Source organism: Cajanus cajan, chromosome 1 (assembly GCF_000230855.2).
Source record: "Cajanus cajan strain Asha chromosome 1, NIPB_CcT2T_4, whole genome shotgun sequence".
Taxonomy (NCBI): Eukaryota; Viridiplantae; Streptophyta; class Magnoliopsida; order Fabales; family Fabaceae; genus Cajanus; species Cajanus cajan.
In genome coordinates, this window is record NC_138517.1 from 81,336,145 (window position 1) to 81,350,493 (window position 14,349).

General features: G+C 34.4%; 1 protein-coding gene across 1 annotated transcript; it reads right to left on the minus strand.

The window, feature by feature from the left end:
- Positions 1 to 12,382: 12,382 nt before the first annotated feature.
- Positions 12,383 to 13,110, minus strand: LOC109804481 (uncharacterized). The gene has a single exon (XM_020366315.3). The coding sequence runs from the start codon at positions 12,947 to 12,949 to the stop codon at positions 12,602 to 12,604; it is 348 nt and encodes a 115-aa protein (XP_020221904.1). The 5' UTR covers positions 12,950 to 13,110; the 3' UTR covers positions 12,383 to 12,601.
- Between the last annotated feature and the right edge of the window lie 1,239 nt (positions 13,111 to 14,349).

Here is a 14,349-nt window from a genome sequence, read left to right on the forward strand (position 1 = left end):
AGACCGTGCTAAGCTCGAGAAACTCCGAGACGAGTTGGTTTCTATCAAGAAATCAACGGAAGAAATGATTTCTGCTTTACAAGCATTGCAAAAGGAGGAGGCTGATATCGAACATGCTATCGAAGCCTTAAAACACGAGCTTGACAGAACTCGCTCGAAGAAGGATGGAGTGAAAATTAAGAGTCAAGAGATCAAGCAACATCAAACAGGGCTTAAGGAAGAAGGCAAAGCCATTTCTTCTCGATTAGCAAAGACTTTGGAGCAGAAGAGGCATTTAGAAGCTCAATGTACGTCTCGCAAGAAAAATTTGGACGAAGCTTACAAAGCTTTCGAGGACTTCAAAAGACAATTTTGTAATAATTAGCGTTTAGATTTTTCTTTTCTTTCACTCTTATTAATTTATGTTCGTCCTGTATTGAACAATTCTCATTCTACCCTCTTGTGAAAATGTTTTAAGTATTTCCCATTCATGACTTTGCTTGTACTTGAATCATTTATCCCTTTAATCACGTATGCATTCTTTGAATATACTTGCTTGACTACAAAGGGACCTTCCCAATTATATGACCATTTCCCCAAGTATCGAGATTTTTGATCTATAGGAAGGATGAATTTTAATACCAGATCTCCAACTTGGAAACGTTGGGTTTTGACCTTCTTATTATATGTTTTCTCGATTTTTTCTTTTTGTTGCACAAGATTTTGCAACGCAATTAACCTCTCTTCCTCTAAAGAAATCAACTCGTCATACATTAAACTCCAATAATCCGCAACAGGTAATTCATTTTGTTTTTGTATATGAATTGATTGTAAATTAATATCAATAGGAAGAATAGTTTCATGGCCATATACTAATTTATATGGAGTAGTTTTCGTGGCATCTCGAGGTGAATTCCTATAAGCCCATAGTACTTGAACAAGAGTCTCATGCCAACTTCGAGGTCTGTTTGATATATGTCTTTTGATTAAATTAATCACTACTTTATTAGCAGCCTCGACTTGACCGTTTGCTTGAGCATAATACGGTGTTGAAGTTATTAATTTAATCCCTCTCGACTCCGCATATCGAGCAATGTTTCGACCCGTAAAAACTGTGCCTTGATCAGTAGTGATTGTTTGAGGAATCCCAAACCTTGTGATAATATGATCCTCGATAAAATCAATTATGTCTTTTTGCTCGACTTCTTTTAAAGGAATAGCTTCAACCCATTTTGTAAAGTAATCTATGGCGACTAGTATATACTTGTGGTTCTTCGAGGAAGGTGGGTGTATTTGGCCAATCAAATCCATTGCCCACCCTCGAAATGGCCAAGGCTTGATAATCGAGTGCAACTCACTGGCCGGCACTCTTTGTATCGGTCCATGTTTCTGACACTCTTCACAACTTCTTGCGAATTCGATACAGTCCTTGATCATAGTTGGCCAATACAAACCTTTTCTTGATAATGCCCACTTCATTTTCTTTCCAGCTTGATGTGCTCCACAAATACCTTCATGCATCTCCGCCATTGCTATATAGCTCTCATCTTTCCCCAAACATTTGAATAAAACTCCGTCGAAACCCTTTTTATACAATTCATTGTTCAGTAAAAGATAACTAAGGGCTTGGAGTTTAATCTTCCTTTCTACCTTTAGGTTGGGATTTCGCAAGTATTCGATCAATTCGCTTCTCCAATCTTGCTGACTCACTGAACTAACATTTATAATTTCTCGGTGCTCCACCAATTCATTTTTTGTGTGGATTAAATACTCAAGACATTCTTCACTTACTTTATACCCTGAGGCTGTTTGAGCCAACCTATTTGCAATGATATTTGAGCCTCGAGGAATATGTTGTAATTCGACTTCATCAAAAGTGTTAAGTAATTGCACGACTCGATCCTTTAATTCAATTAACCTCTCATTTAAGCACTTATATTCTTGTGTTAATTGTTTGACAACTAATTGTGAATCCCCTCGAATCAATACATTTCGAGCACCCAACTCCATTAATATTTCGAGTCCAGCTATCAACGCTTGATACTCAGTTTCGTTGTTCGAATACTTTTTGTTCATTTTAAGTGACACTTTTGTCGGCAATCCCTGAGGGTTTAGGATTAAAAGACCTATTCCAGCGCCTGACTCATGTTTCGATCCATCAAAATATAATTTCCATGGTTTCGTGGTTAAGTATAAAATCTCTTTTGACTCATTCGAGTGATCAGCGAGAAAATCTGCGAGTACTTGACCTTTAACTGCTTTTAGTGGTTCAAAAGTAAGTGAATATTCAGTTAATGCAAGTGGCCATTTACCAACTCGAGAATGTAAAACAGGTTTACACAACATATACTTAATCACATTACTTCGACAAAATATTACAACATCACGAGTCCTAATGTAATACTTCAACTTTGTACAAGCAACATATAAACTTAAACACAATTTCTCTAAAGGGGAATATCTAATTTCTGCTCCTACTAACATTCGACTTAGATAATAGATGACTCTCTCGATGCCATTTTCATCTTCTTGCGCCAGCATGCCCGCAATAGTCGAATCACTAGTTGAAATGTACAACTTCAGTTGCTTCCCTTCAGAGATTGGTGCGAGTACTAGAGGATGAGCCAAATACTCTTTGATGTTATCGAATGCTTTCTGGTGATCTTTATCCCATCGAAATTCTTGTTCCTTTTTTAAACGTAAAAGAGGAGAAAAGATTTTAGTTTTACCAGACAAGTTCGATATGAATCTTCGCAAAAAGTTCACTTTACCTAGGAGAGATTGAAGTTCCTTTTTGTTCGATGGAGGTTTAGTCTCCATAATAGCCTTCGTTTTGTTTCGATCCACTTCAATTCCTTTCTGGTGTATGACAAACCCCAGAAACTCTCCTGCTGTAACACCAAAAGCACATTTTAGTAGATTCATTTTCAAACCATGTTTTCTCATTCTCTCGAACGATAATTTTAAATGGCTTAGATGATCCTCTTTTCGTTTCGACCCAACAATTATGTCATCAATATATACTTGTACAAACTTACCAATTAGATCATGAAATATTAAATTCATTGCCCTCTGATAAGTAGCACCAGCATTTTTTAATCCAAATGGCATCATCACCCATTCATAGACGCCTAAGGCACCTGGACATCGAAAAGCAGTTTTCGACACATCGTTAGCTGCAATATAAATTTGGTTATACCCAGAATAACCATCAAGCAAACTCATAATTTCATTACCTGCAGCGGCGTCTATCATGTTTTCAGCAATAGGCATAGGATATTCATCCTTGGGCGTTGCTTTGTTGAGATCTCGAAAATCAATGCAGACTCTGAGTTTTCCATTCTTTTTGGTCACAGGCACAATATTCGAGACCCATTCAACATATCTTGAAGTTCTAATAAACTTCGCTTTTAGCAGTCTTTCAATTTCTTCTTTAATTTTCTCGACTACTTCAGGGGCAAATCTTCGAGGGTTTTGCTTAACAGGTCTCTTTCCAGGAACTGTGGGTAACCTATGTTCCACCAATTCTCGATCTAATCCTGGCATTTCCTCGTAATCTCATGCGAAGCAATCTTTATACTCATGTAAAACTCGAAGCAATTCCTCCTTTAGATTTCCTTGCAAGAACTTGCTCACGTAGGTTACTCTTCTAGCCTCACCCGTTCCTAAGTTTACCTCTTCAAGTGGATCCTGAGATTCTAACTTATATTCCTCTTTCTCCGTTCTTTCGAATCCCAACGGTGAGTCGTCGAAGATACAATCCAACTTGGGATCTAGCTCTTGCTCTTGGTTTTCTGTTGTTTTTTCGACCGCGTGGCCTTTTCCGTTCCCTCGATCTTCTTCTTTGCTCGAGACATCTTGGTCTCCTTGATTTCCTTTTTTTTTTTTTTTCTTTTTTGTTGGAAACTCCCTGGTCTCCTTGATTTTCTATTTTTTGTTTTTCATCGGCCCATGTGGCCGTACTGTTTTTATCAACTTCCTTAAAAAATGCTTTTTCACTTTGCACTTCTTCGGCCATATTGGCCGTTCGATCGGCTACGTAAGCCGATATTCGAGCTAAAAAGCTCGAGTAAGGATCTTTATCCTTCATTCTTCAAGTGGAGCCGAATCCTTCTCGGCTCGAATCACAAAACCTCTCCTTACATCCCAGCAAAACATCTTCTTAATGCCTTCTTCTTCATCCATCATTCTAGAATTGTAAGCATCGAAAGGTTTAGTTTTCGCAAACGCTGTCAGTTGTTGGTCCGCGAAATACATCCCAACTTCATAGGTTTTCTGATCAGCTTCAAGCATCTCTAACCCTTCATCATCATTCCAAAAAAATATCTTTTGGTGTACAGTGGATGGAACAGCTCCTACTCCATGAATCCATTCTCGACCTAGCAGGACGTTAAAGTTTGCCTTAGATGGCGTTACTATGAACATTGTAGTCCTCCTTACACTTCCAATTTGTACGTCGAGCAGAATCATACCTTCAGGCTGAGAAGACTTTCCGGCATAATCCGAAATCATTATGTTGTGAGGTTTTAAATCCGCTAAGGACTTTCCAAACCTCTTCAGCATTGTCTTGGGTAGGATGTTCACAGCTGCCCCTCCATCAACAAGAACCTTATTTACCTCTTGCCCCTCAATCAACAATGTCAGCAATAAAGGCTTGAGGTGTCCTTTCATCTCCTCAGTAGGAGAATCGAACACAGCAGTGTTAAACTTGGGAATAACCCTTGATATTTGGTTAACCCATACGATTTTCGACTCATAATTGGGGTCCTCGAAGAAGTCCTCTCGATGGATATCTTCTTGTTCATTCACAGCTTCCATGGCTCCAGCATACTCAGTTGGTAAGATCGAAACTACCCCACAAATGTCCTCTAAAGAGTCCTCGAAGCCACTCTCAAAGCAATCAGTGATCATGTCCTCATCATCGTCAACGAACTTTTGAGATGACTCTCCTCTCTGGGGAACAGGGATCGAAAAACGATTTCCTTTTACTCCTTCAAAAGTAGCTTTTCGCATCCTTTGTTGTCTTCTCCACTGAGTTTTACTCAAATTGTTGAAAGGTTGTCGAAAGCCACGACCATAACTTCCCGTTGGGAATTTCCCTAGATTTCCTTGCACTGGGTTCCGTGGATAAGCCATCACTTGTTTCCCTCGACCTATTCCTCCGACCATAGGTCTTGGCGGTGCATTCCATTTGCCAATAGGCACATTAGCATTTGGCACAAAAGTGTTGCCAAACCTCGATGAATTATACATCTCCATCTTTCCTACTGGAGCGTTATATTGAGGCATGTGAACCTGCCTCATAGTTAACCCAGCATTCAACCCGACGTTGGGCTTAGGCTTTTGTCGAAGGTTTTCAGCCTTATAATTCATCATCATATCTGACTCCTCAAAAGCCTTAGCAGCAGCCCTATCAAATACAGCACTACATCGAGGGCATAACATCACTTCTCTATCAACTTCTTTCTTTTTCGACAAGAAATCAACTAAGCTATCCCCCTCTTTAGGATAAATGGGCTCCTGCTCCTTAGCAAAATCTTCCATTAGTTCCTCGAGCTTCTCGTCAGAAATGGGCTCAATATTGTCATCCTCTTCGACAGTGACATCCACCATATTGATCCCTCCTATCGAGACTGGCTCGACATATCCAGTATGAGCAGCAAATGGGTCTGTGTCCACTTTCATATCTTTCTCCTCAAAAGCAAGGCGACCATCAGTAATCGCCTTTTCGATAAAATCCCTGAAACGCACACAATTGTTAGTCCAATGACCATACATATTATGATATTTACAAAATTTCTTTCCTTTTCTTTGCTCGAATGGGGGAATTTTATGATTTTCTGGGAGTACGATTTGTTTATCTCTTAATAAAATATCAAATATTTTTTTCGCTTTCGTTACATCAAAATTATACTTCTTACTCGAATTACCTTCTACATTATCTCCTGGTTTTAACATTTGACATTGATACGTAGGGCCAGGGCGTAGTTCGGCTAAGTTGATCTCAAACTCCTCACTCGAGACTTCACAATTAGAATCTTCCCCCAAGATCTGAATTTTCTAAATACGCTACCTTCTCCTTTCGAACAAATTTGTCAAATTTTCTCAACCTTTCTTTTTCTAGTTTAATTTGTTCGATCCTTCTCACTTTTTCAGCCAGTTGGGCCATATCCCTCAATTGTTCATTTACTAACTTCTTGCGTATCGAGAAATCTAACCCTGTCGCCGCAATCCTAACTAGTTCATGTTCAGGTATATTGGTGTAATATCGAGATTTTAATTGCCTGAATCTATTCAAATAGTCATCCAAAGTTTCATTATCTTGTCTTTTGATATTCATCAGATCGACTATACTAACTTTTGTTTCCTCTCTAAAGAAGTGTTCATGGAAACTACCCTCTAACTGTACCCATGTGTGTATCGAATTAGGAGGTAAGGTAGTAAACCATGTAAAAGCATGTTTAGTTAATGAACTAGGGAAATATTTCATTTTTAAATATTCGTTATTTGCTAAATCCCCACATTCGACTCCATACCTAGCTATGTGTTCAACTGTTGACTCAGTCAATTCTCCTGCAAATTTCGAGAACTTGGGTACTTTTACTCCTCGGGGTAGTTCTGCTTGGGTAATATAATCAGGAAAAGCTGACACGAAATATGGGCGTTCGTTTCGACCTACATCGAATCCATGCCTATTTAATATTCTTTCCACCATCTGGTCTAAATGATCATTGGGATTCCCATTAGGTCGAATTACATTCTGAAAATTTCCATGCCCCCCAAGGTTTTCTCTGTCATTCAAGTTCGCACTCATGGCTCTCGAAGGTGTTCCCTCACCTAGTTTATCCCCTATTTTGTTTATCAATTCATACAGGGGAGTCATAATGTTATGCATTTGAGTTGACAACAAATTGACCATGTCATGATTACTATGGTCCATTTGCTGTCTAAGAGCCATCATAGCCTGGTTACTAATTCCAGTGGGTACGTAACTGCCTTGTCGAATTAACGAACCTTCCTGACTCGTTCCTATATGTTGATAGGGGTCTTGCATAACAAACCCCATGCCGTTTGGTCCAGGATTATATCCCTGTGGGGATATATGCATTTGGGGATTAGGCCCTATCAAGGGTACTGGCATATCAGCATGTATAGGTTGGGTATTTCGCTAATTAGGTGGCATAGCCCAAGGATACTCCCTCGTGACATCTACCAGTTCCTGAGTTACATTATTTGGCCTTGCTGTGTTTTCGAGTAACACAGGAGGAGACCTTGCCCCCCCGGTCACATTAGTAGCACTATCAGGATTGGGGTTAGGCTGTTCTACATTTGCATTATTATGGCTTGCATTCGGATTATTAGACGTAGACATAGTTCTCCCACTCCTTAATCTCATGCAATTCACACACCTAAACTAGTCCAATTATGTTCTGAATTAAACGAGTCCCACCGGGCGTGCCAATTTGTTTACGGTGGAATTAACCATCAAATCCTGGGTTCTTTTTATTTAGACTAGCATACGAACGTATTTCAATTTAGGTGCTTTACTATGTTATCGTGTTACCGCGAATGGAGAGAAGGATGAAAAAGTCTTAGCAACTACTTGTTTCAAAATGTTCTTCGATTAAAACAAACAAGCAATGTTCCCGCATGCAAATAACAATATGAATAGAATGAACAATGTATACATTCGCAATACAAATCATGTTCAGATTACATAATGTTCAAGCATTACAAGATTAAAGTCTATGACTACGTAATTAAAATAAGAGAAGAGAAAAGAAAGACTACACTAATCCTACTCCTAAAAAGAGAAAAGACAAGTGGCCGAGAAGTGATTATACCCAAAGATGATTCCTCGCATGGAAGCCATATGTGCAGGCAGAGAATGCTTCAGAATTTGGTTAGAGTATGAGTTTTCCGACCTCCGTAAGGGTCCGTCCTCCTTGTATTTATAGAGCAATCAAGGGCGGTTAATTCTGTACATGTACGCTTTTGACTCATAACCGCTATCCACTATATTTGCTACGTGGTCTTGACTCACAACTTCCTTTAACCGCTCTTCCCACGTTCCTTGTTTCCTCGATTGATTTTTTGGTAACCGTTTTGGCTTAACCTCCATGTTCTGAGTCTCAACTTTTCAACTATTCTCGAGCAACACTTGTTTTTTCGAGTCCCATAATTTCGAGTGCTCTCACGCCCCACATGAGATTAGTCACAAGTATTCAGCATGTGTTGATTTTACTTCTCAGGCAGGGCTATCAATCTTTTCGAGTCACATGATTTTCGAGTACGCCTAACAATAATAAAATAATCTTTAATGATCTTTCGTTTTAGGTTTTAAGGAGTGGTTGTTTTACGAAATAATATTCAATTTATGGGAATATTTTAATTATATATGTTTAGTTATATTTAAACATTTTTTGGAATATTTTAAATTTTAAAATAATTAAAATAAAAAGTTAAAGTTAAAATATAATTATAGTTAAATAATAACTTTCACCATTTCATGGAAATGTAACTCTCTCATCTCCTATCAAAATGGCTTAAAAGTGATATAACTATTTTTTTTTAAGAATATACGTAATATATTTTTAAAACTCCTGACAAATATATATATATGTGAGAATTTAATCTTTTTAGAATCATATTTTTAAGAATAATATTTTAATTTGTAAAACAAATACTCGAGTTTCTTTTATTAATGGGGTATTAATTTTTTTAATTTGAGAGACAGAGATGGGGAAATGTCGCAATTTAAATTACCATCACAATTTAATGACAGACTTAGGACCTGGAGTCAATGAAGACAGATTATTTATAATAAAAAAATAATTATTATTATATAAAAAAAATATAAATATTACATAAAAAAGAAAAAATACTTATTAATAGACTAGTACAAAAGAAGTAATTTACGTTGGTTATTTTAAGTTTTTTATGTTAAAAAAAAGTCCGACGTTAAAGCGGGAGACGTAAATTTACGTTTACGTCATTTGTGAAATCCGACGTAAATTTACGTCGGGCATTGCCAAGATCCGACATAAAAAGTTGTAAACAAAAAAAAAATAATGAGTGCAAGCAGAACAGGCCGTTTTGCTTGGAGAACGGGTCATTCTGCTTGGAGAACGGGCTGTTCTACTTGATAGAACAATCTAGAAGAAAAGGCCAACAACCCAAACAAATAGAACAACATAAAGACCGAATAGAACAAATAGCCACAATAGCAATACGAAGCAAAAAGGTGTTAGCAATTCATACCTGAGCTACAACAATGTGCGAACGAGTAATGAAGAGTTCACCCCACTCTGCAGAAAATAGAAAAAATGATTTAACAACAAACGAGAGGGAGAGGGTTTATACAGAGAAGAATCTAGAAAAGTGATGAAATCCGAGTGAGTGCGTGCTTCCGTGTGCCTCTCATGCACTCTTTTTATTCGCTTTCGCTACTTTTTTTACGTCAAACCTGGTAAGGTCCGACGTAAAATATAAAATCTACGTCGGTTGTATGTTGTGTCCGACGTAGATTTTACATTTTACGTTGGACCCTACTATAAAAAAGTTCGCAAAAATTATAAAAATGTCACCGCATCTTTTTTACGTCGATTTTTGTTAAATTCGATGAGAAAAAGGTGACATACAAGCCTCGTTTTCCATCGGTATTAATAAAAAGAGAGTAAAATAAATAATAAAAAAAAAGAATAGTTAATAAAAGATAAAAATTTAAAAATTTCTTTTGTGGCCTTTTTGGACAACGGATTTTGGTGCTGCTTCAAGAAAGTCCCAATGAGGTTTGGACACAAATTTGAGTTGTCCATGTCATGTTTACCTTTGAATTTTTGATCATTTTCATTAGCCCAAATTGGGTGGATCCAGCATAAACAAATGAATTTGAAATTGTCAAACCCGAAAATAGAGACATGCATTGTTTGTGGTGCAAACTGCTTAAAAACCTTATTCATTGTCCTTGTTGGATATCCTTTCATTTCACATTTGACTTGTTGTCAAAGAACAAAAACGCCATTGTCCCTTTATTTAAGTAGCTATAGTTGAAAACCATCATGATAACTACATTTTTTGTGATTTGCATAAAGAAAGACATCGGTGAGTGTTTGCCTGCAATAATCAGTGAAAACGACTTAAGAAGGCGTACGTGGGCGAAAACGGTAATCCTTCTTTGCACCAATAACCCTTCACTAGTGGACACAACAAGGACAAAGGCAAAACTAAAACCACAGGTGGTTATCGACTATCTACACTTAACAAAAAAAAAAAGGTGACAACGGCTGGATAGTAAAAAGAAGTAAGGGCATTCAAATCATGGTTATTAACCAAAAACTCTTTATCACATATTTGCACTATGAACAATAATTGTCCTTGCATTTGGATCACAAATTGTGGATTTCAAAATCCATCCGTCATCCCATTCGAGTTAATGAGACAGGTATAAATTCAGAAACAACGATAATTAATATATATACAATTAAAATATGTGTCCAAACGTCATTGGTGTTTTCTTGAAAGGACACCAAAATCATCTGTCCAATAAGGACAACCAAGAAATTTTCTAAAAATTCAGAAATTAAGGACATCAGTTAAAATTATAAATTTAGAAGAGGTAAAAAAAATTATAACTCAATACAAGAATATGTATTATCCTTAAAGTCAATGGTGCAATCGCACCTCTCAAGTGCACATAGGTCTCCTATGGGTCAAAGTAGTTATATTTATATTACAATAACAAAAATGAAATTATAAGGGAGCATTTTATACATAAAATGTTTTTATTTTTCTAGAAATATGAAGTTGTGAATGTTAGGAAGCACTTTGGTACAAAAACTATTTTTACTTTTCCAAGAATAAGATATTTGAAAAGTTTGTTTCTTACGTTTGATTTATTATTTAAAAAATAACATTATTAGGAAACATTTCTAAAGAATGTTTTTACCTATGTTTCCCATGAAATCGTTTTCATGAGATAAGTGAGAATATTAACTATATTTTCAAGTTAAATGAAAATTTTTATTCTGACAAAAAAGTCATGTCTTTATTTGCTTATTTGATGGGATAAAAATTTTTGAAAAATGTCATATTACTTTTATTTATCTATTTAATGCAATAAAAAAAATTTGATTCTCAAATAACATTATAAATATTTATAAAAAAAATTAGACCAACCAAACAAATTTTAATCATTCTTAGAAAATAATTTCCAAGATTTACAATTCTTAAGAATCATGATTATCAAGCTTAAAAAAAAATTCATGTACCAAATATTCTCTTAATTTCTTACATTTGATTTATCATCTAAAAAATATTCCTAGAAAATCATGTTTTTTATACAAGTTATCCACCCAATTGAGGGTATGTAAGAATCTAATTAATATTTTACTATAGTACAAATATTATGTTATCTTAACTTACTTAGTTAATGTGGTCAATAATGCATAGACTAAGTCAATAATACTTAACTCAGTAACTTATGATGTATGTTGAATTTTAACAATTCAACTATTAAATTAAAAATTTTAATGTATAGATCAAGTCTTCAAATTTTTAAAATTCATAAAAATTATTTGATATTTCATTTTGTTAGTTTCAATTGATGAATAAATATAAATGTATTTTATACATTAATTTGAATCTATATATCGAAATATTGTACAATTTTTAATTTTTTTAAAATTTTGTAAACTTGATTTATACATTAAAAATGTTTAATTTAACGGTTAGATTATTAAAATTTAATATATATCATAAATTATTGAATGGAGTAATTTAAATAAGAGTTACTCTTAAAGTTATTTAATTCTTCATATATATATATATATATATATATATATATATATATATATATATATATATATCAAAATAAAACTGATCGAATTTCTTAATTTGAATAGGCTATAGAGATTTGAATCAAAATTTATATATATTAATTATTGTTATCAAGTAATTTAAACCAAAATTATTATATACTTACAGATTTTTTTATGAGTAAAAATTACAAAAAGCAATCGAGAAAATATATACTTAAAGTTTGACTATTCGAATGAGGAGAGTTATATTGATGATAATTCGCAATTGCAACAAAGATATTACGAAAGATGAATTGACACGAAAATTAAGTGGTCAGGTTTTATTTGTCTGTCTATTCAAATCATCATTGATGTTTTTTGAGTAATAGCAACTTACGTACGTAATTGGTTTAATGTGTTTTGTTCACAATTGGTACTAAAACTTCTTCGCAAGGGATTAAAAAATTGTGTTTAGGCATAAACGATATATATTCACAGTTCACACCATCATGTAAACTAGCCAAAAGCCAATAATGGGCAACGAGAGATGCGAGCAAGCCATACCATACATTGCCGACAAGTTTCACCATTAAACACCAACAACAAAAAAGAGAACAAATAATCAATATCTATCATACATGAACAGAATCAAGAACAAAATACAAACGTGGACACATTCATTATGGCATTATCAATTTAACATATATTGATCATGCATGCGTTCCATATATATATATATACCACGGTCAAGTACACATAACTTGAAACAATATAGCACGTTTTAGCATAAAGATTAAATCAAGACTTAATTAACAAAAACACCTTCATTGATCTGGCCACAAGAATGCTCCCGTTGCAAAAGCTCTCTTCTCATCAAGGGTACCCTCCAAACTTAATCCATATTGCTTAAGAAGCAAGTCCACCTTCCACTCCTCCATGCTCTCATAGTCTTGTTTGGTATAACGTGGATAGTGAAGTGGCATTTGAAATTGAAGCCCTGAACAAGGGTCATCAACCTCATTCAAATTACTTGAAGGGCACAACCCTTTCACGCTTTTGACATCTCCATTAATAGGGTAGCCTTCAATCTTCTTGCACTTATCCACTTGTGTGTTGTTCATGGGGTACCCCAAAACATGGCAAGTTGAATGAAGAAGCCATTTGAGAACCATTTTTCAGCCTCTAATTTCTCTGTTCCTATGAGAAAGAGAATTATAAGAGGTGGGAATTAACTTGCAAGTGTTTTGCTTAAAGCAATTAATATTGCATGGACATAATCGGAATATATAGGAGAAGATGCACGTTATGAACCCATGTAATTAAGACAAAAGATTGCGCATTACACGCGTTAATTAAGCAAATTAAGAATCCCTTACGATATGTCTATGAATTTAGTAATGTTATATTTAATGGGATATTTTGAAATTTTGGCTGTTTCTTGCGCTGTAAGTTATCACTCATCATACATGAATATGCGTACGTGCTTGTTTGGAGTGCGTTCATAGGTCTCGCCTTAACGTGGAAGAATTATTAAGTGGTGGTTGGTCTATTTTCAATGGCTATCATTATGTGTGCTGCTTGTTAAAGAATTAAGAAATAATTAATAATATAGTATTTATGCATGATTGATTTATGGATGCTGCTTGTTAAATATTAAGAAATAATAATATAGTGGTATGTGTTTTTAATTAATGCTATTAGTGTAAATATTCACCAATTTTACTAATTACTATTTTTTTTAGAGAACCTTGTTGGTATAGTCATCAATCACTTTTTTATCTACAAAATTTGAATATAATTTTTTTTGCTAAAAAAAACTTAATTTCAATTAGATCAACAACTTATTAATATAATATAATAATTTGCATATTAAGAATTCAAATTTTTAATTTTTAAATTTTTTTAATATATTTGCTCATGTTTTCATAATAATAACTAAAGTTTCTATAATAATAATAATAATAATAATAATAATAATAATAATAATAATAATAATGTTGCTTATGTGAACATTGAGTAATAAAAAATAACATGACACGCGTGACCCGTGACGTCATATATATAATGCAAAATAGCTTCCAAATTACGTTATGATTTTTTTTATATATACGGTCATCTGTTCTATTTTTTAAATAAATAAAAAAAATTCGCGAAGCACGCATTTAGTATAGAATGCTGCTATATTTTTAAAATTAACTTAAACAAATATTTTAAGAACTTAATTAAATGAAGGGAGTTGTTGAGCTGAGTTCGCATGGATTGATCACTTTTATAATTAATTTTTTAAAAGCAATTTTGTGTAGGTTTAAGGTTTAAAATTTAGAGATTGAAACTTTTAGTAATATTAAGAATGGTAAAATGGATACCAAACTATGGTTCAGCTTGTCAAAAATTGACGGTCTGACTAAGCATTCTAGCCTGTATAATCCATCTCGCCTAACTTGCATAAATTTTTTTTTTTAATGTTAAATTTAAATAAGTCAAATAAGATTTATTATGTGAATAATATGTAACTTATTGTGTAAACATGTAATAAATATGTTATAAATTTAACTTATTTTATTATATGTAG